The sequence below is a fragment of the Salmo salar genome, chromosome ssa05 (genome assembly GCF_905237065.1).
Source record: "Salmo salar chromosome ssa05, Ssal_v3.1, whole genome shotgun sequence".
NCBI classification, from domain to species: Eukaryota; Metazoa; Chordata; class Actinopteri; order Salmoniformes; family Salmonidae; genus Salmo; species Salmo salar.
In genome coordinates this window covers 62395475-62421490 of record NC_059446.1, presented here as the reverse complement: position 1 = coordinate 62421490, position 26016 = coordinate 62395475, and the positions used below count along the sequence as shown (strand labels likewise).

Here is a 26016-nt window from a genome sequence, read left to right as displayed (position 1 = left end):
CTATGAAGAGAGAGGAGGGAAATTAACCCTTTAATTATCTCACCCTCTCCTTCCTCTTTCTCTCCCCTCCTCCCCTCTCCTCACGCTCCAGATCCCTAAAGCTTTCCTTGAAGGTTCAGGTTGATTAAGTGTACATACAATAAATTGCACATATCTCATAAAAAGAGCAGCAGAAATTGTGAAAGTGAGAGTCGATGTGCCCTTGAGGCAAAATGAATGATAGACTTACTTTCCTTCTTTCTTTGGGTGAATCTAATAGAGATCAAGGACTTTCTCCTCACCTCCCTCTAAATCACAATCCCCCTCTCCTATCTCAGCTCCTCTCAAACTTCCTACAAATCTCTCCTGCTGTGTCTCCACTCCCTCCATCCTTCACCCTCTCTCTTTTTCTCCTGACCCACACTACTTTCTTCATCCCCCTTTCTTCACCTTCTCCATCTTTCTCCCCCCCGCCTTCTCTCTCTGCTCCACAAGTGACCTTCCTGTCTGTATGACAGATCACTGCTCAAACTCCAACCTAGAAACACACACCCACACACACACACACACACACACACTCTCAGGAGATGAGGAGAGCAGGGTAGGGAATGATGTGAGAGGTGGAGTGTAGGGGAGTAGAGGGCTGAGGGATGGTGTGGTATGGTTAACAGCAGAGGAGGTGAAATCAATAGTAAAATCATCAGAGAGAGAGGCAGTATTGTGTGTGCATGGAGTAAAAGAGTGTGTGTGTGTGTGTGTGTGTGTGTGTGTGTGTGTGTGTGTGTATAAATGAGTGTGTGTGGGAAGGAGCAAGTGGAGGTCAAGTGTTTTACTCTTTGATGAGCTAGAGGCGATCCCTTAGGGTATGGATGGCTTGGAGGATATGTGTGTGATGTAATTTTAATGCTGTGGTTGAAAAGCGTGAGTGAACTCCAGGAGTGGTGAAGTGTTAATAATGTGTGTGTCAGGGTTTCTGTTAGGAAAATGTGGCGCCGGACATTTAACCGGCAGCATTTTTATTTAACGGACATTTGAGAGATTTACCGGACCTATATGCATTGGGTGCGCAACCTGATTAGGGCGTCAACCCACGGTGCTCAGTATGACAGAACTCACGTTTAGATAATGGTTACTCAGAACATGCAAGTCAAGGATGCAATGGTGTGCGTCCATCTTACCGAATTCCGATGAGCAATTTGAAGATGTTAGAATAACTGCCACATATACTTGTCCTCAGCCAACAAGATGAGTAACAAACAGAAAAATCACTAGCCTATGTCAATCTACTATCCCCCATAGTGGAAAAAGTTTACCTTTTCTATTGGTCAGTTTGTTGAGAAAGAAATAGCCTATTCCAAACAGACTCTGGGACAGTTGTGGGACAATATATCCCAAATTCATACAACCAGTAGGCCTTGGATACATAAAAAAAAAAAAATGTATAAGCAATGAGGCTGATGCAACAAATCAGAACGTTGATAAACTATTAATTCTTTACATTATAAGCGCAGCAATGTGCACAAGGCTGCTCGCGAATGTACGCTCCATAATGCATTTAGCGGTAGACGCTGTTGTCAAAATCACACCGCACATGTGAGTGGTTTCATGTGACAAGAGATGAAAAATATCAATTAGAAATTTAGAAAGAGGGGAGATCTAAAGATGCAACAACTACCACGAGTTGCTAATATGACAATGAAATAAATAATTGCCTCCACGTTTCTACGGTCGGTACTTTGAAGCGTGGTAAGACATGCCTCATCATATGAAGTAAAAATGTTCAGAGTTTCAAACAATGAAGTATGTTTTCAAAATGCATACTGCTTCCAGCTCATTGCAAAGTGATGTGTGACGCGCTGAAGCCTGCCTAAAGTTGCCTACATGCACTTGAATGGCAAATAGGAAGCGAGTTTCAATTAGGCCTACCAGTTGAGAAATAAAAATAGTAGTCCTAGCTCTTTTTAAATTGTGGATTTAGAATTGTTTTAGAATGATTGGGCTTATAAAAGCACGTTTCACTCCAGCAGCAACGAATGAGCTGTTTGAGAAGCTGTAGCAGCAGCTCTCGCACTGTCTGACAGATTTTCCTCTCATAGGTTCTGTGTCTGTATGCTGTGAGCATGTGATAAACATAACGACTAACAAAAGTACACGCGCGCCAATTTAATTCCACTACATTATGCAAATTAACCTATAGACCGTTAAGCATGAGTGGTCAAATGTGTTTACATCGACTGGTATTTCATAAAAGCATTATTTTGCCATGGGATTTTTCTTCTTCTCCTGGACAGTTTTATTTAAAGGCTTAAAAATAGATATTTTATGCCAAAAGCCGGCTATTGTCAGCTAACAGAAACACTGGTGTGTGCACGTATGTGTGTACGACTCCCCTAGAGAGAGATAAATTGCCAAAGACATGTACTGTTCACACCACTACCTGTGTGTGTGTGTGCGGTGCGCGCATGGTGTTCATGCCTGTGTCCTGTGACAAACATACAAATTGCATACAGCTATTTGTGGCTTTATAAGGGGCTATGAGTTTACAGCTCCTCTTCTCTCCTCTAAGAGGGGTTAAGGGATGGCTGGAGGGGTGTCAAGGTCAACCATCATCCAACCCCCTTGTAAACTTCCATGAGAGGGAGCCGAAGAGAAACAGGGTCTGTCTCTTTAGAAGTAATGTGGCGATGCACATTCATCAGAGGGGAAATGAATAATGGAGATATTTCTAACGAACATAATCAAATGTGCACAGACACATACACAGGCACAGACATGCACAAATGTAATTAAATATGCACACTCACACAAACAGTGCTAACAACATAATTAAGTATGCTAGAAGTGGACTTTTGTCTAAACAAGCCAGTATGTAGTAGGCCTCATTAACATGTTCAGTGTTTCTGACTAACTTTGAGACTGAACACTTTAATAATTAACACCACGCACACAAACACTGGTCTGTTACGAGGGAAGACTCTCATACACACACTTGTGATGCGCGGGTTGAAACTAACCCGCAGTCCCCGTGGTTATATCCGTGGGGTGGGCAGGTTTATGGTCATGAAATATTGTGTGGATTAAGGGTGGGTGGGTGGCAGGCGGGCGGGTTGAATAAAGAGAAAAATCCATAAATGTATAATTATTGTGCAATTCATAGCTATAGGTTACATTGGGGTTTTCCTTTAATTATTTGTATCTGACGTCAGTGCGTAAGCCTAAGCTTCAGGGCCCAACTGTACAGGCGCCAAATACACAGCAATTGCCAAATGCTTTTGGGAACACCGGCAGAAGATTTTACGTCGGTCCACTGAGGCAAAAAGGACAATGTCGGAGTATAATTCAATAAGAGAAAAGCTGCGAAATGGAGTTTAAAATAAAGAGAAGGGAGGACCAGAAAAGTAATATATGGGAAAGATGATGTGTGATGGTTGTGAGGAGCTATACAAATGACAGTCACAAGACTGGGACTTCAAATATGTCAAGGGAACTGTACTGTTCAGATGGGTTAATTGGAATAGGAACTGAAATCTGGACATTAACTGTGGGTCTATAACCTCTCGCATAGTCTTAATATTAACTCCTGAAGAATTAAGCAGTTCTTGCAGTAAAATGATACACCAAATGTAAATTGACTTGGAAAGAGCAGTGGAGAAATATTTTTTATTTATCTTGAAAGAATGAATGCGCGGTTAGGGACCGTCTGTAAAGGTCCTATCTTTATCAGCATCGAAAAAGCTGATAGTATTTCAACCACATAAAATATGCATCCAAGCCCAAATTGAATCTCATCAGAAACATGTTGGGTTGTTTTCACAGCTTTTAACTCCCTTAAAACTAGGGATGCAAGGGTACACAGTATGTTATCGAACCGTTTGGTACGCCCCCTACGGCTCAATACACACACGTGAACCGTGGAATTACGGTATGCCTGTCATTTTCCTATAATTTCCAAAACTTGCTTATTGGGCTGCAGACTACATGCACATTGTACATTCAGATCCACCAAACCAGACACGCAGCTTGTGGCCGTTAGGTGGCTCCTGAGGGCTGACAAACTTTACTCCACAGCAATGTCTCAAAATGTGGCAACCGCAGTGACAGCAACCCCCTCCCCTTAAACAACCAATGAACAATTTGCAATGACATCTCAGTAGGAAACCTCCCTAATGGGGCCCCATGAAGAGAATGGAAACTAAAAATAATATTTTGTCAGCTCCAACGTGACAATGGCAAGACAGAGAGAAGCAACGCCGTCTTTCAAATCAGCTGTGTGGGAACATTTTGGATTCTGCGTTCAATACGATGAGGGTAAGAAGACCGTAAACAAACAAAGTACAGTCTGCGAGCATTGCTTTGCCACTGTCGGCTACTCGAGTGGAAACACTTCTAACATGATGTGTCATTTACGTGGCCATCACCTGGCCGTATCCCTTGCAGGTGGAGCAAGGAGCGTCCACTCGTTAGCGAAAACACAACAATCTCTCGCTGCTGCCTTCCAACAACAATTTGCGATAAATTCCAAAAAGCACAAAGAAATAAGGAAAGCAGTGGGAGTATTCATAGCCAAAGATTTGCAGCCCTATTCGGTGGTTACTGACTCCGGATTTCGTCACCTGATACATTTTTTTTTTACCGCATTACAATGTCCCCTCTCGCACACATTTCAGCAGCGAAGTAATTCCTAAACTCTATGAAACATCACAGAGAGAAATTGAAAAGGAATTGACAGAGACACCCTATCTAGCTCTCTCCACTGATAGTTGGCCCTCCAGAGCAACTCAAAGCTACCTCACTGTGACGGTTCACTATGTACTGGAAGCTACCTCACTGTGACGGTTCACTATGTACTGGAAGCTACCTCACTGTGACGGTTCACTATGTACTGGAAGCTACCTCACTGTGACGGTTCACTATGTACTGGAAGCTACCTCACTGTGACGGTTCACTATGTACTGGAAGCTACCTCACTGTGACGGTTCACTGTGTACTGGAAGCTACCTCACTGTGACGGTTCACTATGTACTGGATTGGGAGATGAAGAGCTACGTGTTGCCAACTCGTCCCCTTTATGAGTCATACAAGCGCACACTTTTCTTAAATATAAAGATACCGAAACCGTACCCCACAAACTGTGATACATACCGAACCGTGGGCCCGCTGCACTGTTGCATCCTTACTTAAAACTGGTAAAATGTTGGTAATTTGGACATTTTGCACAGAAAATCGTTCCCATTTTTAAGGGTTATTTCTGCGCAGAGAAACAGAGATGAAAGAGAACTTTACCGATGTCAACTAGATTGAAGCATTCATTCTATCGATGTATACATACATATTTTCTGTTGAGCAAGGGTTTATTTTGTTTTCTAAGGCAACAAGTAAATGACAAAATCTGCATGTATCTAATTATAGACAAGTTGAGTAACAAATAGCTTAACAAAATGTTGGAAAGCAGAAACATATGCCCATCTAAAAATAAATCCTGCACCCCCAGTTAAAAAATGGTTCCAGCATCTCTGACTGTACAGGACATTTTCTATATTAGCGGTCAGATGCGAGCTTTAGATTTCCACTTTATCACATAGTTCGGTGGTTGCGGATGGCTTATTAGCAATTGCGGTGGGGTTGAACAAACAGCTGACCTGCGCATAACACACACACACGCGCAGTCTTGTCTAACTAACCTTGTGGAGACACACAATTCAGTCCCATTCAAAATCCTATTTCCCTAACCTTAACCCCAAAACCGAACCTTAACCTTAAAAATGAACACTAGCTCCTAAAAGTAATTCTAACCTTAACCCTAAACCTTTTGTTTGTTTACTATTCGTGGACACACACACACTTCATAGGACTCTCCATATAGAGTGTAACAAAATTCTAAATTAAGATAGGGTTAACATTTCAGAATCACTGCCAGCAGTGAAGCTCTGTATCATACATGTGTATTACTGACTGTACAAGCTGACAGTACAATATTGACCAAACAGACTGACATCAATACATGGCCTCATCAGTGGTGTGTGTGTGTGTGTGTGTGTGTGTGTGTGTGTGTACCTTCTTGGCTTTGGTCAGGTAAGATCTGGCTGCCTCCTTCAACGCTTCACGCTCCTCATCGCTCTCTTCTCTCTCCTCCCTTGTTCTCTCCTCATCGCTCTCTTCTCTCTCCTCCCTTGTTCTCTCCTCCTCCGCTCTCTCCATCTGCAGGTAACACACCCAGCCTGAGAAATACCACACCTGAAGAGAGAAGAGAAGAGAGAGAGAGAGAGAGAGAGAGAGAGAGAGAGAGAGAGAGAGAGAGAGAGAGAGAGAGAGAGAGAGAGAGAGAGAGAGAGAGAGAGAGAGAAAGGAAGAAAGGTGGATTTTATTAAGTGAGCTCAGCTGTGACAGGGGAAACACATTTAACGGTCTAGTCTGCGTGAAATCTGTACCTGGAACTGTGACAAACAGGCTTTACACACGCGCACACACACCGGAGGCACTTATTGAAATGCTCACGGCATCCTCATGAGCTGCCACTATGGTAACGAGCTGGGCCTGTGCCCCTGCAGTTTGTCTTCGAACTTTCGGCTCCATCCGTCAATCTGACAGCGCTGTCACACACACACACACACACACACACACACACACACACACACACACACACACACACACACACACACACACACACACACACACACACACACACACACACACACACACACACACACACACACACACACACACACAAACAGACTAAAGGACAAAACACAGCTACACACATTGCATTCCTTCTCACCTACACTACCGGTTGTATTCTCTCTCCCTCATACCAATAGTGTACACACCCACATTAAACACACCCTACATAGTTTACCCTCACCCTTCCACCTACAACACACAGCATACTTGTACTTCAGAAACATGTGTGCATCTCATCTGAGGACAAGGATCAGCCACCCACACTTCCTGCAGAAGCAGGACATTAACATTCCCCTCGTTTACTATTCATTTTACAACAGAAAACAACAGCGACCTCCACCTCTATCAGCAGACCCATTACATGCATGCATGCACGCACGCACTCATGAAGACAAGAGGCTTGAAGGCTGAACATAACTTTATGCCTTTTGAATGATTATACAATTATTAGAAGCATCCTCTTCATGACCTGATCTACAACTCCGTAACTGAAGTTGCGCATAGCGGTTTCAGAACTTTTGAATACTGACCTGTGTGTGTGTCTAGATCTGGGTAATTACTTCAATCAGAATGTCTTTGCTTCCTCAAAGAACCTTCATTAGAATAAGTCTCTTTGAAAGTGTTTATGAAATATGGTCTGTTTTGCTTGTATTTATGGTTGTATTAAACTAAGCACACACACACACACCACTCGTCTCAGCAAATGAACGAGCCAGCTAATTAAGAACATCAGAGAATCCACTCAACACCCACACGTTACTCTCTTAATGATAAGTCTACAGTAAGTACCGTAATTTCCGGACTATTAAGCGCACCTGAATATAAGCCGCACCCACTGAATTAAAAAATAGATATAATTTTGAACATAAATAAGCTGCACATGTCTATAAGCCGCAGGTGCCTACCGGTACATTGAAACAAATTAACTTTACACAGGCTTTAACGAAACACGGCTTGTAACAAAAAATAAAAAATTTGCAGTAAGCTTTAGTTGTCTTTTTGCACTGAGTCAATTCCTCACGCTGCTGTTTCCAACGTCTTATCATCGACTCATTAAGACCAAGCTCCCGTGCAGCAGCTCCATTTCCTTTTCCAACAGCCAGATCAATCGCCTTTAACTTGAAAGCTGCATCATATGCATTTCTCCGTGTCTTTGCCATGATGAGGGTGACAAAATGACTACCGTAATCAGAATGATGGGAAGTTTGAGAGCGCTCGATTGAATCTAAACAGTAAACAAAAAGGTTGTTTGACTTTAACCCGTTCGGCAATTTCATCGGTCTAATGAAAGCTTCATGCCGCCAAAAAACTGAGCACGTCACAGAATGTGTTTTTTTGGAGAAAAAAATTGAAAGTGGGAAAAATCCATATATTAGCCCGCGTCATTGTTTAAGCCGCGAGGTTCAAAGCCTGGGAAAAAAGTTGCGGCTTATAGTCCGGATTTTACGGTAGGTGTCAATCAGTCCTCTTGGACGAAACAACAGTCACGGATACCATTTGGTTCTAGAGAGTATTTGTAGTTTTAACAAGGTCTATGTAAAGACATCTAAGTCAGAATTCTACTGTTGCCAAAAATGTTGCCAAAGTACTACTTTGTACAGCGAGTTAGGTACCACCAGCTTGACTACTGGCAGCTGTTTGGGTCCATTAACAATGCATGAGTTACCGAGGTGAGTGACTTATCAAAAAGAATGGTTAGCATAAATACAGTTTGAGCTGTGGATAGAGGGTTTAGAGTAGGTTGTGTCATCGTCAGGTTCAGTTGTGTTATACAGGTTATTCTGATGGAGAACACTACTGACAAAACATACGCTTCACTGTATATTCATAGGAGTTCAAACTGTGTGTGTGTATATATATATATATGTAAGTGTTTCTGCTTAGAGCAGGTGTCTCCTGAATGAGTTCAAAGGTTCAGCAAGTGACTGCTCTCAATCTGTCAGCTGAGGTGTGTAGGAGGAAGGGTGAGAAAGAATGAGCAAACTGCAGTTAGGTTGTCACACACACACCTCTTGCAGGAATACCAATATGGCTCTGGAGCAGAGAGAACTGAACAGATGCTGCAGTTGTGGGTCCTGCTCACTTCACACACATAAAACTGCCCCAGAATCTTTCACGTGTCTATTTTCAAAGGATAAAGGTAAAAACATGAACAACTTCATAGTTAAGAACACTATAACAATGGAAGAAAATGTAACATATTCTACAAGAACCAATATCACTCCCTAAAAACACAACCCTATGGAACAATCCTTGGATAGCTTTTCAGAATTCACAGATAAAATGGTCCACATTGAAAACTAAAGGCATAGAAACTGTAAATGACAGTAATAGGAAATACATGTATTTCCATGACAGAATTAAAAAGCAATTTTAAACTGACCAATGTAGATATTAAAAGTTTTATATCAAGAAATATTTATTTAAAATATTTTGGACATCAGAGCAATCTTGAGGGAATCCCATTTGAGTCAAAAAAGGAAATATGATAGGTAAAGTATACCAAAAAATAAAGAAAAAATGTATACAAAACCTTGCAGAGAGCATATCCAACTGACAATCTCTTAGAAAAAAGAAAAAAAACGATTGGAACCAAGACTTAAAAATAACTGATATTGGCACAAGATGGCCGTAATGTTGGATCATAACTAACAGAATTACAGTGCACGAAAATGGACGCTTAACCCAGTATAAACTAAAGTATAGAATTTATTATACAAGAGACAAAATGTATAAATTCTACATCACAACGGCAGAGTCATGTCTTAAGAGTAAAACTAATAATGACTCAATAACCCATGCCTTCTGGGAATGGGGAAGTCCAAAAGTTATGGGGAGAGTTAGAAAGTTGGCTGTCAGAAGTATTCATGTAAATGAACTTTTAATTAGTCTGTCTGCATACTGTATTTCAAGACTTGGCATATGAGGGTGCAGTGAGATACCCAATGGGTTGGACAATACTTTTCTCATCAATCATCTTGAAAAAACGTACACTTAAAACTGGAAATCAACCAATTCCTCGTTAACACAATGGAAAAGGTAAAATGCTTTATTGTCTAAATGTTGAAAGTATGTGGGCGACGGAGAGAAACAAAATGGTGCAGTTGAGGCCATGTGGCAGAGAGAGTGACGCGGGTGCTGGAGATGGGGGTGTGAGCAGGTGGGCCTGGGCAGGGGTGATGTTGTTGATGTTTGTGTGTGTCTGTATGCTGTCATTTGTATGTGGATGTTTGGTATTGTAAAAAACTTTAAAAAAACTTAAAAAAACTGACATCATGACTCACCTGCACCACCTCGTCATCTTCCTCTAGTAGACCCTCCAACACATCTACTGCTGACAGAGAGAAATCATTAAAAAAAAAAAAAAAAAAACATCATTTCTGTTGTTCATTATACATCAAGCACATCCTGCTCCTAGCCTGAGTGGCTGTGTGTGTGGAGGCAGAGAGAGCGAGGTGTTTCCTGTCACACACATCTCGCTCTTTCTGCTGCCCTAATCAATGGATGTGATCAGCGAGTCTGATTAGACTCTCAGAACCCAGTGATCCATTGACACGGTCGTCAATAGCAACAAGACAGCTTACACAGTCATCAATACACAACGAAGCTAATCTCATGATTACTATCAATAATCAGTCAATATCGCTCCTTTCCAATACTCCTTGACCTCAACAACCAATACAGAACTGGTCATGGTCAATAGTTATAGTCCTTATCACTAGACCTGATCACCAGTCCACGCCCTCCTGTACTGAGGATTCCAGACTAGTTCACCTTGCTCCTCCTACGATCGCACGCATCTCTTCAAAGAGTTACCTGTCCCATTTTCTTCTTCCCTCTTGCACTTTTTATCATCACTTGTGTATGCGAGAGACGAAGTGTGTGCGTGTGTGTTAATTAATTGTTGCGCTGATTACCTGCTGAGAGGTATTAACTCTTGACGCACGCCAAGGATAGGGGGCGCTACAGCGATTTTTGAAAAAAACACGTGCCCATTTTAAACGGCCTCCTACTCAAACTCAGAAGCTAGGATATGCATATAATTAGTAGATGTGGATAGAAAACACCCTAAAGTTTCTAAAACTGTTTGAATGGTGTCTGTGAGTATAACAGAACTCATATGGCAGTCAAAACCCCCAGACAGTTTCTAACAGGATGTGGAAATCTGATTTGCGGACTCAACTTCAGCACTTTGCCTATAAATCACACCGTGAGTTATGGTTCATTGAGCACTTCCTATGGCTTCCACTAGATGTCCCCAGTCTTTACAAAGTGGTTTGAGTCTTCTACAGTACAAACTGACCGAATGAGAGGCTGTTGATCTTGGTCACATGGGGAGGGCCATTACCATTATGACGCGGGCGCCCCTGGCTACCCTCCCCTTTCGAAACGTTTTGAAATGCAACCGTCCCCCTTGAATATTATTGAAGCTCTGGTTGAAAAAGGCCCTAAAGATTTATGTTATACAACGTTTGAACGAACTTAAATATTTTTTTTTTTTTCTCACTTTCGTGACGAGAAGTCCCGCGGACGACGGTACATTTGGAGTAGCCTTCAGAACGCGCTAACAAAAATAAGCTATTGGGACATAAATTATTAACTTTTTCGAACAAAACTACATTTGTTGTGGACCTGGGATTCCTGGAAGTGCCTTCTGATGAAGATAATCAAAGGTAAGGGAATATTTACAATAGTATACAAGATTAGATTTGATATTCGATTGTTCCAAGATGGCGCCGACCTGTATCCCTAGCCTATTTTTCTGAGTATAGCATCCCCTTTTATTGCAAAGTGTGATTTCCTAGTAAAGTTATTTTTAAATCTGGCAAAGCGGGTGCTTTCACGAGATGTTAATCTATAATTCTTTGAATGACAATATTACATTTTAAAAATGTTTTTGAATAGTAATTTAGTAAATTGTAGTGCTGATTCACCGGATACATTTGAGTGAAAATAGTTTCTCAACGTCACGCGCCGATGTAAAATGCTGTTTTTATATATAAATATGAACTTTATCGAACAAAAGAATGCATGTATTGTGTAACATGATGTCCTAGGAGTGTCATCTGATGAAGATTGTCAAAGGTTAGTGCTGCATTTAGCTGTTTTTTGGTTATTTGTGATGCATGTGGTTGGTCGGGAAATTGGCTATGTGGCTACTTTTATGATATACTCCTAACATAATCTAATGTTTTGCTTTTGCTGTAAAGTCTTTTTGAAATCGGACAACGTGTTTCGATTCAGGAGAGGTGTATCTATAAAACGATATAAAATAGTCCTATATTTGAGGAAAAAAAATTATTACATTTTGTTATGAATATGGCGATATGATTTTTCGCTGGATGTTGATCCCGCATGCGGGACGAGTGTTCCAAGAGGATATTATTAAGTTTGATTAATTAACACATTCTGATTAGAGGGAAATCAACATCTCATTCCTGATGGTCTACAGAGTACATGTTTTGTATTAGAGCGGAGGTTGATCAATAAACTATTTAGCCGATGTAATTAAACACTCAACTATCTGTGTTAGTTCCAGACCTCCATGGAGCCAACCACTGAGTAACAGCTTACTAGAAAACAGACATCAACTCACGACAGACAGACATTCCCCTGACAACCCATGATGACGACAACAACAACTCAACTCTAAGACTGGTTGTCATGACACTACCTCTTGTAAGGACAAAATATTATTCCTGTGTGAACTGCTGAGTACCTTTACCTGTTTATATGGTCTTTATATAGATGTACCTCCTGCATTATTCACTTAGTTGAAATACACTGATTGTCATTCACAGTTGCTTTGGTTTTCCTGCATCTCTGTCTCTGAAACAATGTGTGTGTGTGTGTGTGTGTGTGTGTGTGTGTGTGTGTGTGTGTGTGTGTGAGACAGCTCTCCTGACTATTGTAGTCATTTGTCTTGTCCCTATCCATGCGCTGCACTCACGTAAAATGGTGCTGTTCAGCAATGTTGCCTGCAGATTACTCAACAGCAACAACAAATATACACACGAAACGTGTCGTCCCCTTTGCTTCAGGACCAGTTAGAAACCACCCTCCTGGGAGTAGCTCATTTATAACTCTATGTGTCTATGTGTAGCCGTGAGCAAGCTTGTGTGTGTTTGTAGTGTCTTTATTAGTGTCTATTCAGTCAGACTCCCGTACCTTTGTAACCTCCTGTCATATGAGTGAAAAACAAAGTGATTAATTTGACACTTGGAATTTACCTAAAGGTCCAATGTAGCATTTAAATAATTTTTTTATCTCAATATCAAATCAGTTCTGGGTAACAATTAAGTACCTTACTGTGATTATTTTTAACCATTTTAATTGAAAACAAACTGAAATAGCTTCTCAGAAAATAGCAAAGTTTCAAGCAAGAATTTAGCTAGGACTGTCTGGGACTGGTCTGAGTGGGGAGGGGAAAACTGAAAACTAGCTGTTATTGGCAGTGAGGTTTGGAACTCTTATTGGTCTATTAACTCATTTACCTCCTGGTGATGTCACCAGGTAGGCCAAAACTGCATCCCACCAAAACAGGCTGATGTTTTAGGCGGTCTATTCAAACAGCTCTTACACTAAAAGGGCATTACGATAGTGTGGAAATACACTTAGTGGACAGTTTATTAGGTGCACCCTGTTCACAAAAAAATTGTGAAATGGTTCACTCCTACAGACAGTGAGTCACGTGGCTGTGGTTTGCTATATAAAGCACGCAGACAGGCATTGAGGCATTTAGATACTGTTCGATTGAACGTTAGAATGGGCAAAATGAGTGACGTAAGTGATTGAGTGTGGTTTGATCGTCTGGGCCAGGCGCACCGGTTCCAGGATCTCAGAAACGGCCAGCCTCCTGGGCTTTTCACGCACGATAGCGTCTACGGATTACCGAGAACTGTGCGAAAAAAATAAATAAAATAAAAATACATTCTTTCAGGGGCAGTTCTGTGGGCAAAAACAGCTCATTGATGAGAGGTCGAAGGAGAATGGCAAGAATCGTGCAAGCTAACAGGCGGGCCATAAACATGCAAATCATGGCGCAGTACAACAGTGGTGTGCAGAACGGCATCTCCGAATGCACAACTCGTAGGTCCTTGTCACGGATGGGCTATTGCAGCAGACGACCACACCAGGTTCCACAGCTAAAAACAAGAAGTGGCTCCAGTGGGCACGCGATGACCAACACTGGACAACTGAAAAGTGGAAAAACATTGCCTAGTCCGAGAAATTACGAATTTGGTGTAAGCAGCATGAGTCCATGGCCCAATTGTGCCTGGTGTCAACAGGCTGGTGGTGGTGGTGTAATGGTGTGGGGAATGTTTCCTTGGCACAAGTTAAGTCCCTTGATACCAATTGAGCAACATTTTCATGCCCCCAAAAAATTCAGGCTGTTCTGGAGATAAAGGAGGATCCAACCCAGTACTAGATAGGTGTCCCTAATAAACTGGCCAAGTGTATATACAAAAACACAAAAATCACATTTTTGACTGCACTGGGCCTTTAACATCGCTCCAATACGATGTGTAGACTGCGTCTTACTTGTGCTATGGTGATATACGATAAAACAAACAGGCCTAGCCTTCATATACACTGAACAAAAATAGCAGCGCAACATGTAGTGATGGAAATAACACAAAAAGCTTATTTCTCTCATTTTGTGCACAAATTTGTTTACATCCTTCTTGTGAGCCTTTTATCCTTTGTCAAGATAATCCATCAACCTGGCAAGTGTGGCATATCAAGTAGCTGATTAAACAGCATGATTATAACACAGGTGCACCTTGTGCTGGGGACAATAAAAGGTCACTCTAAAATGTGCTGTTTTGTCACGCAACACAATGCCACAGAGCTTCAATTGTCATGCTGACTGCAGGAATGTCCACCAGAGCTATTTCCAGATAACTCCACTCTTCTGGGAAGGCTTACCACTAGATGTTGGAACATTGCTACAGGGACTTGCTTCCATTTAACCACAAGAGCATTACTGAGGTTGGGCACTGATGTTGGCGATTAGGCCTGGATCGCAGTCTGAGTTCCAATTCATCTCAATGGTGTTAGATGGGGTTGAGGTCCGGGCTCTGTGCAGGCCAGTCAAATTCTTTCACACCGATCTCGACAAACCATTTCTGTATGGTCCTCGCTTTCTGCACAGGGGCACTGTCGTGCTGAAGACAAATTTGGAAGCACAGAATCATCTAGAATGTCATTGTATGCTGTAGCATTAACATTTCCCTTCAATGGAACTAAGGGGCCTAGCCCGAACCATGAAAAACAGCCCCAGACCATTATTCCGCCTCCAAACTTTACAGTTGGCACTATGAATTCGGGCAGGTAGCGTTCTCTTGGCATCAGCCAAACCCAGATTTGTCAGACGGACTGCCAGATGGTGGAGCGTGAGAGAACGCGTTTCCACTGCTCCAGAGCCGAATGGCAGCGAGCTTTATGGAAACCCATTTCATGAAGCTCCCAACGAACAGTTATTGTGCTGACGTTGCTTCCAGAGGCGGTTTGGAACTCGGTAGTGAGTGTTGCAACCGAGGACAGGCAATTTTTATGCACTATGCACTTCAGCACTCGGTGGTCCCGTTCTTTGAGCTTGTGTGGCCTACCACTTTGCGGCTGAGCAGTTGTTATTCCTTCTACTTCACAATAACAGCACTTACGTGCTTCTACACCTGCATTGCTTGCTGTTTGGGGTTTTAGACTGGGTTTCTGTACAGCACTTTGTGACATCAGCTGATGTAAGAAGGGCTTTATAAATACATTTGTTTGATTGATTGACTTACAGTTGACCGGGGCAGCTCTAGCAGGGCAGACATTTTATGAACTTGTTGGAAAGGTAGCATCCTATGACGGTGCCACGTGTCACTGAGCTCTTCAGTAAGGCCATTGTACTGTCAATGTTTGTCTATGGAGATTGCATGGCTGTGTGTTCGATTTTATACACCTGTCAGCAACGTGTGTGGCTGAAAAAGCCAAATCCACTAATTTGAAGGTGTCCACATACTTTTGTATATATTGTGTATTTTTGGAATGTTCGTTCAAATCACAACTGAGTTTTTATTTCAGCTGTTCAGAAATATCAAATTGGTTGAGGGTTCAGAAAAGGGTGAGTAAAGCATAGAGTAAATAGAAAAACTTGAATGTGTAAAATAACACATGCAGAACATAGTTACGAGAAAGAAGTTTACAGAGGGATGGGACAGGGGTGAGAAATCCGTATTCGTAGCCAATTATATTTGACCCTGGTTGTAACCACGGCCTTCCTCTCCCTTGTTCCCTCTCTGCTCTACTTGGGTCAAATGCTTCTTGTCCGCTGTTTAACAACGGATTCCCTATTCGATTCTGATGTGTGTGTTGTTGTTGTTTGAAAACTGCGATGTTAATGACTTGCCTCTGGGTTTTACCACTGCTGTGTTGAAACTTTTTTTAACAATAGAAGACTAAAATAGTCTGTTATTCTAGCTCTGAGTTATCTTGTCCTGCATCTCCAGTTATCTGCTGCTTCCATATTGTTGTTATCGTGGTGAATGTTTCTAAGCTCACAGCCATCTTCATCCTCATCTCCTCAATTGTATCTGATTCTTCAATAGATGCACTGAGTCTGTAGTGTGTGTGTGTGGCTTGCTGACACATGCAGGATGATGAAGACAAACAATGTGTCAGACACACACACCTTTCCACCCCTCTCCCTCCAGATCATTTCTAAAGCCCTCTATCCTCTCATCTCCGTTCCTCCCTCCGTTTACCTCGCTCTCTGGGTAAAGACCACTCCTCTATTATTGAAGATGATCTCGGGCAAAGATAAAGAATACAGAGCACTGGCCTTTTCACAGAGAAAACTCATCCTACACACACATACTCCTACCTCGTACTCTTCTGCCTCTATGAGGAGTTTGGCCGTGGTGATGCGGGATTCATACGGTGGGATGTCACTCTGGAAAGGGAACAACACCAGTTAGAGATTCTGTGAGTGAGTGTGTGTGTGACACACACACACACAGAGCGATAAGTTGGCTCTCTGACTTGGCTTTTATGCTCTGGGTTGTCTGACTCACCTGTGTGTAGGGGGGGGTTAGTCTCTCACCTGTGTGTGTTCCTCCTCTATGTCCTCTCTGCTGGCTGGAGCGTCACTCTGTTTCAGGGCAGGTAGCCACGCATCCACACTCCTCCTCAGGTACTCCCTCCCCTCCTACACACACAAAATCAGACATCTGCTCCCCTGAACTGTTAAATGAACTCCATCTGGTTAGACCCACAGTGCCATCTGGTGGCTGGAGGAGATATCAAAAGTAACCTTGAGAACATCTGCAGTATTCCAAAACTCGTCCCCTCTGAAATGTTAGAGTCATTTAGGAGTAAATCCCTAGCTAGCTATTATTGTTGCTCCCTAAAGATTAAGGCTTGCCGAAGAATTGGAGGCCTGTCTCATTGCAGTGCTAGGACTAGCAGATTATCGTAAAATTGTATGGCAAATGCTCTGATTGTTCAGGATATAGACCATTTTTCTCTCTCCCCTTATCACTTTCTTTTGCTCGCTCTCTCCCCATCTTTCCTCCTCCTCTTTGTCAGATGTGATCCCTGTGCCCAAATGTATCTGCTTCATAACTAATTCTGCATTAATATCTGTCATAAGCTGATTCATGTGTGTGTGCCTAGCTCAGCAGATTAATGGCATATGATTACATTTTCTCACATTAATTAACTCTGATCACTGCTTTAACAAGATGATAACTTAGCGGGAGACGTACCGGCCTCTGATTTATAGTCATACAGTGTGTGTGTGTGTGTGTGTGTGTGTGTGTGTGTGTGTGTACTGACCTGGTTCTTCTCTGTATTGAACAGGTAGCTGGCCATCAGCTGTACTGCCTCTGGGTTGTCAGGGTGATAGGTCAACGCTCTCTCTATGGCCTCTCGACACTGATCTCCTGCCCTGTCCTCCATACTACACAAAAACGCACACACACAAATCTGTGAATTCAATACACAACAGGCCTTTCAGGTAACAAAAATGTATATATGATTTTTGTGTTACCAGAGGTCAGTGAAGTAGATCTCTGCCACAGAACAGTAGGCCACACACACACACGTCTCTGGCTGTCAGGATCTCTGACCCCGAGTCCTGGAGTGGGGAGGCTTCTGCCTCAGCTCCTGCTCCTGCCTGGGGTGACAGGGGAATGGTTGAGGTAGAAGTTGTCAGCATCTCTGGCTGCCAGTTTGTGACCGTCAGTTAATGATACTGTCAGTTTGTGACAGTCAGTATAAGTGTTCAGACTGAAGCAACAGCTCCTCCTAGTGTTCTGTGTTAGACATGCATTCAACAAGATCCATAATACGTGTGTGTGTGTACTCACTATGGCTTGTGCGTGTTTCTCCAGCATACACAGTAGTATCTGTATTCCTTTGGTGTAGTATTGCACAGCCTCCTGGCCAGTGTGTATCTGCCCTAGAGACATGTATTTACTATGACCTTCATTAGGACTCAACTGCACCGCACGCAGAAACACTTAGAGCTGGGGTTAAGGAACACACACGCATGTGCGTTTGCACAACACACACACAGATGCACGCAAACACCATACACACACAGTGAAGGATATTTCCTTGGCCCTCTGTGTGTCTCCCAGTTCAGAGTGGATGTGTCCTAGCAGGTCCAGGGTAAGGAGGTTGTCAGGCTCCACCTCTAGTGCTCGCTGACAGAACCTCCCCGCCATCTCAAACTCCAAACTGTCCATACACGCCTCAGTCTGAAACACAACACAGGACAGATGTTAGTGGGAAGCGTGTGTGGCAAACTCCAAACTTTACACACACTCCTGACTCCATCTGAAACAGGATAAAGAGAGAGTATGTCTGGAGTGTGTGTGTGTCTGTGTTCTACCTTCTCCAATAGTTGTTCTACAGTATATTGCTCAGCAGTTTTTTTCTTAGCTTTCTCCTGCATCTTCAGCTTCATTCCGTCTTGAGGTGACAGACCTGTCAGTCCAGAGCCTGTTGCAACACAGTCCCTATTGTCAACAATAGCCTACATAAGTCTGGCTACAGTTACTGTAGCTAGCTAGCAAGTTAGATCGCTAGGTTGTTCTTTCCAGAGCGGACTAGAGAGCTACAGTGCCTTCAGAAAGTATTCACACCCCTCGACTTTTTCCACATTTTGTTGTGTTACAGCCGGAATAGAAATTGATTAAATTGCAATTTTTTGGTCATTGGCCTACACACAATACCCCCATAATGTCAAAGTGGAATGATGTTTTTCAAAATATAAAATGAAAATCTGAAAAGTCTTGAGTCAATAAGTATTCAACCCCTTTGTTATGACAGGCCTAAAGTTCAGGAGTAAAAATGTCCTTAACAAGTCACATAAAAAGTTGCATGGACTCACTCTGTGACCAATAATAGTGTTTAACATGATTTTTGAATGACTACCTCATCCCTGTGCCCCACACATACAATTATCTGTAAGGTCATTTAGTCGAGCAGTGAAAATCAAACACAGATTCAACCACAAAGACTAGGGAGGTTTTCCAATGCCTCACAAAGAAATGTAAAACAAAAAGCAGACATTGAATATCCCTTTGAGCATGGTGAAGTTATTAATTACACTTTGGATGGTGTATCGATACACCCAGTCACTACAACGATACAGGCGTCCTTCCTAACTCAGTTGCTGTAGAGGAAGGAAACCGCTCGGGGATTTCACATTGAGGCCAATGGAGGCTTTAAAACGGTTTTACTGGGTTTAATAGTGGTGGCTGCATCATGTTATGGGTATGCTTGTAGTTGTTAAGGACTGGGGAGTTTTTCAGGATAAAAAAGAAACAAAGTTGCTAAGCACAGGCAAAGTCCTAGAGGAAAACCTGGTTCAGAATGCTATCCACCAGACACCGGGAGATTAATTCCCCTTTCAGCAGGACAATAACCCAAAACATAAGGACAAATCTACACTGGTGTTGCTTACCAAGAAGACAGTTTTGACTTAAATCTACTTGAAAATCTATGGCAAGACCTGCAAATGGTTGTCTAGCAAAGATGAACAACCATTTTGGCAGAACATTAATATTTTTTTTAAGAATAATGGGCAAATGTTGCACAATCCAGGTGTGGAAAGCACTTAGAGACTTACCCAGAAAGACTCACAGCTGTAATCACTGACAAATGTTTTCACTTTGTCAATATGGGGTATCTCTGGGTAGTAAGTTGGTCTGTTGACATCCCTCTAGTGGTGTGGGGGGCTGTGCTTTGGCAAAGTCGGTGGGGTTATATCCTGCCTGGTTGGCCTTGTCCGGTGGTATCATCGGAAGGGGCCACAGTGTCCCCTGACACCCCCGCTGTGTCAGCCTCCAGTATCTATGCTGCAATAGTCTATGTGCCGGGGGCTAGGGTCAGTCTGTTATATCTGGTGTAATTCTCCTGTCTTATCTGGTGTCCTGTGTGAATTTAAGTATGCTCCCTCTAATTCTCTCTCTCTCTCTCTCCCTCCCCTCCAGAGTACCCGAGCCTTAGGACCATGCCTCAGGACTACCTGGCCTGATGACTCCTGGCTGTCCCCAGTCCACATGGTCGTGCTGCTGCTCCAGTTTCAACTGTTCTGCCTGTGGCTATGGAGCCCTGACCTGTTCACCGGACGTGCTACTCTACCTTGTCCCGGACCTGCTGTTTTCGACTCTCTCTACCACACCTGTTGTCTCAACCTCTGAATGTTCGGCTACAAAAAGCCAACTGACATTTATTCCTGAGGTACTGACCTGTGGTCTACAACCACTGTGATTATTATTTGACCTTACTGGCCAAGTACTCTAATAATCTCCACCCGGCACAGCCAGAAGAGGACTGGCCACCCCTCAGAGCCTGGTTCCTTTCTCGGGTTTCTTCCTAGGTTCCTGCCTTTCTAGGGAGTTTTTCCTAGCCACCGTGCTTCTACATCTGCATTGTTTGCTGTTTGGGCAGGGGCGGAAATCCCGGGGGGGACAGGGGGGACATGACCCCCCCATCCTGGGAAAAATATAATTTGTCCCCCCCAATATATCACTGAAACATAACTATGTAATTTAAATAATATTAATAATACGCAATGAAAGCAATTGTGCTGATTATAGACACTTAATAGCGCGTTTTTACGTTTCAAAAGATTGCGACACCCCCACCCTTTGCCTCACAATGGTTTGATCCACTGCCAGTTCCTTAGCTTGCTAGGTAACGTAAGAGGTCGTATCAACTGTCTGAAAGGCACTCAATACACGTAACTGACGTGAGGTTAATCCAGTCAATCGCGCACACACACTAGCCGAATATGCAGAGCTAGCGCGCAAATATTAACTATTAAGCTAGCTAGTACCTATTCCATTTATGTGGCCTCGTCAAAGATGGAATCTTTGTTATCGTCAATTTATTCTGAGATCAGCATGCAGATGATGTAAGTTAGTGCTTCAAAGTCCCTGTGATAAGGTTAGCGATAAACTGAAATCCAAACTGAACAGAACTACACTCTCTTCTAACATTGTCTTAAATATATTTAATGGTCTTGTTGCAAAAGCTAAATTGTCGCAAGGGAACTTTTATTTATTTATTTCATTTCAACTTTATTTAATCCGGGTAGCAAAGATTATAGCAAACACCACTGAAACTGAATTGGTGCTCGCTAGCTTTGCAAATTCAGCTATTGTTGGAAGGCAGCCAATATGAAACAAACTATTAAAATTACAAAAGGTTGCAGCATATGTTGTGTAAATGGTGAACTCATACAGCTGTCAACTCTTGTCATTTTAATCCGTTTCACATTTGCTAGCTACCTTTTAGATCGAAGTCCATATAGAATGATAGAAGCCCATCTCCTACTGTAAATAACCTACACACTGTGTGTGTAGCCAGCCAGCCAGCCAGGTAGAAAAATGGCAGAAAAAAGACGGACATCAGAGTATTTTTCAGTACACCAAAACGCAAAGTAAGAACCCTAGTAGCCTAATATCTCAAAGACTAGTTGATCAAATGTTCATAAGAAAGAAGTGAAATGTTAATAGAAATGTTTCACATTGATGTCATTAGGCAGAGCAGGCAACAGATGGCACACAGACAGCAGAGTTGGGGACAGATATGCAGGGACAGACTGGCAGAGACAGGGAGTCTCAGGTAAGTTTGAGTCTTTGTTTGGCAACATTATGAAAGGTTCTAATTTTTTTTTACTTGTAAAATAGGGACATAATTGGAGAATGCCATAGATATCCCCACTCTCAACTTAAACTGGTGACTGAACTAAGATTTGTTTAAGGCAATGGTATTGCTGTTTTGATTAATTGTGTATTTTTGGGTACCGGTAGTTAGGAGTACAGAATGAAATTCTGAACATCATTGCCAATACAGTCATTCAAGGCATTGCAGCTGAGATTAGGTCTCTTCCGATTGTACAATTTTCAGTAATTGTTGATGGTACTCAAGATGTCTCTGGTGCTGAACAGGAGTGTCTGCCTGCGTTTTGTTGACCATGTTCTTGTCCCTCACAAGGAGTTTATTGGGCTATACAGGGTGTCGGAGACAACAGGCAAGGGCATTGCGAAAGTGGCAACTGATGTGTTGTTGAGGCTCAATTTGCCCATGTCTGGCTTACGTGGGCAGAGCTACGATGGTGACTCTAAACATGGCAGGAAAATACACAGGTGCACAGGCAATTGTGAGGAGGCAGCAGCCATTAGCACTCTATGTGCATTGTGGAGCACACTGTGTAATCTGATTACACAGGCTGGCTGCACAGCCTCCCCACTGATCCGGGATTCCCTTTCTTGGGTCCATCAGTTAGGTGTCCTCTATGGCCAGTCAGGAAAGTTTAAGAGCATGTTTGAATCAATTGCCACGTCCAAAGATACAAATCTGACCACCCTGAAACCCCTATGTCCAACGAGGTGGACTGTGCGGAATACTGCTATTAGAGCTGTGCTAGGGCAGTATGAGCGGGTACTAAGCAGCCTAGAGGAGATGGCAAAAACTGCATCCAAGACAGCTTCAACTGCCAGTGGCTTATTCGAGCACTTCAGCAAAGGCAAGACTGTGTTGGGCCTCACACTTGCCTCTGCTGTTCGTGGAGAGCTTGAATGTCTAAACATTTCACTGCAGAAGAAAACTCAGACTGTCTCTGGTATGCAGGCTGCAGTCGAGTGTGTGCGGTCATCTCTTAGGCAAGAGAAAAGACGAAAGCTACCTTGCACTGTATGAGAAAGCAACAACATTGATTGACTCTATTGAATCCATTGAATCCATTGAGACACACTCAAGACGATTTGCTGGCAAAGCAGTGGATCACTATAGGGCAGAATTTCTTTAAGTGTTGGATGGTGTGGAGGTTCAGTTTGGCGACCGTTTTGACCAGGACAGTCTAAACGTCCTGCAAAAGTTGGAAAGAGCGCTTCTCACGGGGGAGTTGGATGAGTCTCTAGATCAGTACCCAGAGCTGAACATAGATTCTCTTTCAGTGCAGATCCCTCTCTTTCACAACAAATACCCCTGTAGCAGCAGTGGAGAGGCAGCAGAGGTCCTCAGGAGGCTTCCAGTGGAGGTGCGGGGATTGTTTGACCAAGTTGAGGTGCTGATCAGAATTTTGTTTGTGGTGCCAGTGTCTTCATGTGAGGCTGAGAGGAGTTTCAGTGCACTCCGCAGGTTAAAGACTTGGCTACGGGCTAGCATGGGCCAAGAGAGACTGAACGGCGTAGTTGTCTGTAATGTGCATAGATTCTCTTTCAGTGCAGATCCCTCTCTTTCACAACAAATACCCCTGTAGCAGCAGTGGAGAGGCAGCAGAGGTCCTCAGGAGGCTTTAGTACATGACAGTACACTTACTAATTATTTATCCCTCTCTTTCACAACAAATACCCCTGTAGCAGCAGTGGAGTGGCAGCAGAGGTCCTCAGGAGGCTTTAGTACATGACAGTACACTTACTAATTATTTATTTCATGTTATTTTATTTAAAATTGCATACTTTGTGTGACATACTTGTCCATAGCTGCTGTTTGAAGAGTTGAGACACAGACTGAAGGATATTTTGGTTGATTTATTTGGGTTATTCATTGAAGTAGTTATTTTGCTTTTAGAACTGTACTTATTTTTAGCTTTTTGTTCTTGTAAAGCTATTGTAGTAGACTCAGGCCAGTGGCACATATTTAATGACTTTATAAATGTATCAGAAAAAGTCAAATTAAAAGGTCAATTCAATACGGAGAACAACTTTGTGATGTTACTCAATGGAGATTATTTTAGACGAGATCACACCATGTTCATTGTATTTACGAAAACTGCACCCATACAGTGTACAGTACCATTGCCACCTACTGGCCTTTCTTGGTATTGCTGGTTGTAAATACAAATACCTGCAGACATACTGGACTGATAAGGAACACTGCTATAACTATTATTAGTAGTAGTATTATGATGATTTAAACATTTGAACAAGTTGGGACAACCCTTCTGTTAACTACTGTACCTATCAATTATCCAGTAGTAGTAATTATGGTTCCTCAATATACATTTAACATATTACAACGTAGGCTATGTGTTACAGCGCTACTTTTGGTGTCCCCCTCAGGAATTGCTCTTGAGAAAATGTAATGTAATTGTCCCCTCCAAAGTTGATGTCAGATTTTCGCCCCTGTGTTTGGGGTTTTAGTATAAGCACTTAGAGACATCTGCTGATGTAAAATGGGCTTTAAATACATTTGATTTGGTATTGTGTTTAGATGGGTAAGGAAAAATAAAATATTTAATCAATTTTGAATTCCGGCTGTAAGACAACAAAATATGAAATATGTCAACCGGTATGAATACTTTCTGAAGGCACTGTAGTTATCACACAGGGACAACTACCTTTATAGCGATCTAGCTAACGCGTTAGACACGTCACATACCTCCGTTAGAGTACGGCTCTTTCCTCTTGGCTTTGCTCTTCTTTTTGCCCTTGGGTTGGCCTCCCATTACAACAAGAACGATTTGTAATCAACTTCTATCATTTATGTTAGAATCACTGTAAAAAAAAAAAAAAAAAAAAAATATGGAGATAAATTAGTCCACGCGTAGGGTGTAGGTGCTCATGCTCAGTACTGTTAACCCAGCAGCTACGGAGCATGATAGTGGACAAACAGTTCCAGTCCCAATGAATGACAGTAAGAAGTCGCTGTTTGAGAATGCCAAAGGCAATCGATTTGATGTTGCGTTTTCTTGTGTCTCATTTGTTATATACAACCTTAATTAGTTGAGTCTTTGATCAAAATATTTGATGTTACGCTTCCTTGTACCTCATTTATTATATACAACCTGATTTAGTTGAGTCTTTCATCAAATGCCATTGATAAAGTATTGAACCAAACGTCACTGAGGTAACGTAGACAGAAAATAGGCGGGAAAGATATGACGTAGATAATTGACAGTGAACTCACCAATGGGCTACCAAGCTGGAGCCCATACCTCAAGAACATTCTGGATTTGGACCAATCCACAGCTACGAGCGTTTTCGTCACTCAATACACATTTCCAAACAGCTGTTGTAAATACACTAATGACATACTGCTAGCTAGTCTTTGATACCGGCAAGAAGCATATATTTTTTCCAGGTTTTACTACTTTCGATATCCATTACAGGCGTTTGCCTCCTAACATTTGACTAAACGAAAGTTACCGGCATTCAGACCTGAATTTAAACTGCCACCGCCCCAGCGCTCTTTGGAACATCAAAACGTGATGCATTTAACGTTAGCTAGCTAACGTAGCAAATTGTTACTATCGAGTTAACGTTAGCAGGCTACTAGTAGCAAGGTAACGTTACGACTTGGACCAAGGGGAATTGAGCAGTTAGCTAACAGTCTCGCTCCCTAACTTATTGTTATCAATCTGGACAGCTGATCAAGCAGCTAACTAGTTTACGCCCGCTGCTTTGCTGGAGAAGTCGGCCCACGCAAAGATAGCCGGGCAGACGCGCCCACTTAACATTAGCTAGGTAGGCGCATCAACGTTAGTTAGCTATCCCCGCCTGTCCGCTCGTCAGACCGGGGAGATTGACCTGTCACGGAACTTCGTTGTGGCCGATGCCACCGGCCCCGTTTGCAGAGGGAAGCAAGGCACCAGTTCCTGGAAAGTCGAAGAGTAAACCACAACGCTAGCTAAGGTTAGCTATCCTACTCCAACCCGAACGGGACCGTGGCTGTGCGCAGTGACAGCTCTGTATTTGATTGTAGTTAGCTAGCCAGCTAACCGTTTGCCAGGGCTGTTGGACCAGTGTTATAGAGGGATGGGGGAGTTAAATAAAGAGGTTGTGGACCTAGTTTGGAAAAGACCAGGCAGCAACGGGGTGTCTGCTTCACTCTTCCGGAGATGGACCCAAG

General features: G+C 42.6%; 2 protein-coding genes across 7 annotated transcripts in view; one reads left to right on the top strand and one right to left on the bottom strand.

Moving 5' to 3' along the window:
• The window catches only part of LOC106605429 (probable assembly chaperone of rpl4), a 27411-nt gene extending 2107 nt beyond the window's left edge, over positions 1–25304 (bottom strand). For 3 of the 6 annotated variants that reach the window (XM_045718525.1, XM_045718526.1, XM_045718524.1), the window contains exons 1-6: positions 18015–18166; positions 17696–17821; positions 17482–17605; positions 16748–16852; positions 16529–16597; positions 6034–6213 (exon numbers count right to left, since the gene is read on the bottom strand). In XM_045718525.1, coding sequence (XP_045574481.1) covers positions 6034–6213; positions 16529–16597; positions 16748–16852; positions 17482–17604 — 477 coding nt within the window. In that variant the 5' untranslated portion in view covers position 17605; positions 17696–17821; positions 18015–18166. Of the gene's footprint in view, positions 1–6; positions 518–6033; positions 6214–16528; positions 16598–16747; positions 16853–17481; positions 17606–17695; positions 17822–18014; positions 18168–18260; positions 18408–18541; positions 18652–24546; positions 24998–25074 lie in introns of those variants that run through there. The other 3 variants (XM_045718528.1, XM_014201080.2, XM_045718527.1) reach the window with 3 other exon arrangements.
• Positions 25175–26016, top strand: part of LOC106605428 (ubiquitin carboxyl-terminal hydrolase MINDY-3) — a 43630-nt gene continuing 42788 nt past the window's right edge. The window contains exon 1 of the mRNA XM_014201075.2: positions 25175–26016. Within this exon, the coding sequence (XP_014056550.2) occupies positions 25923–26016 (94 nt within the window). The 5' untranslated portion in view covers positions 25175–25922.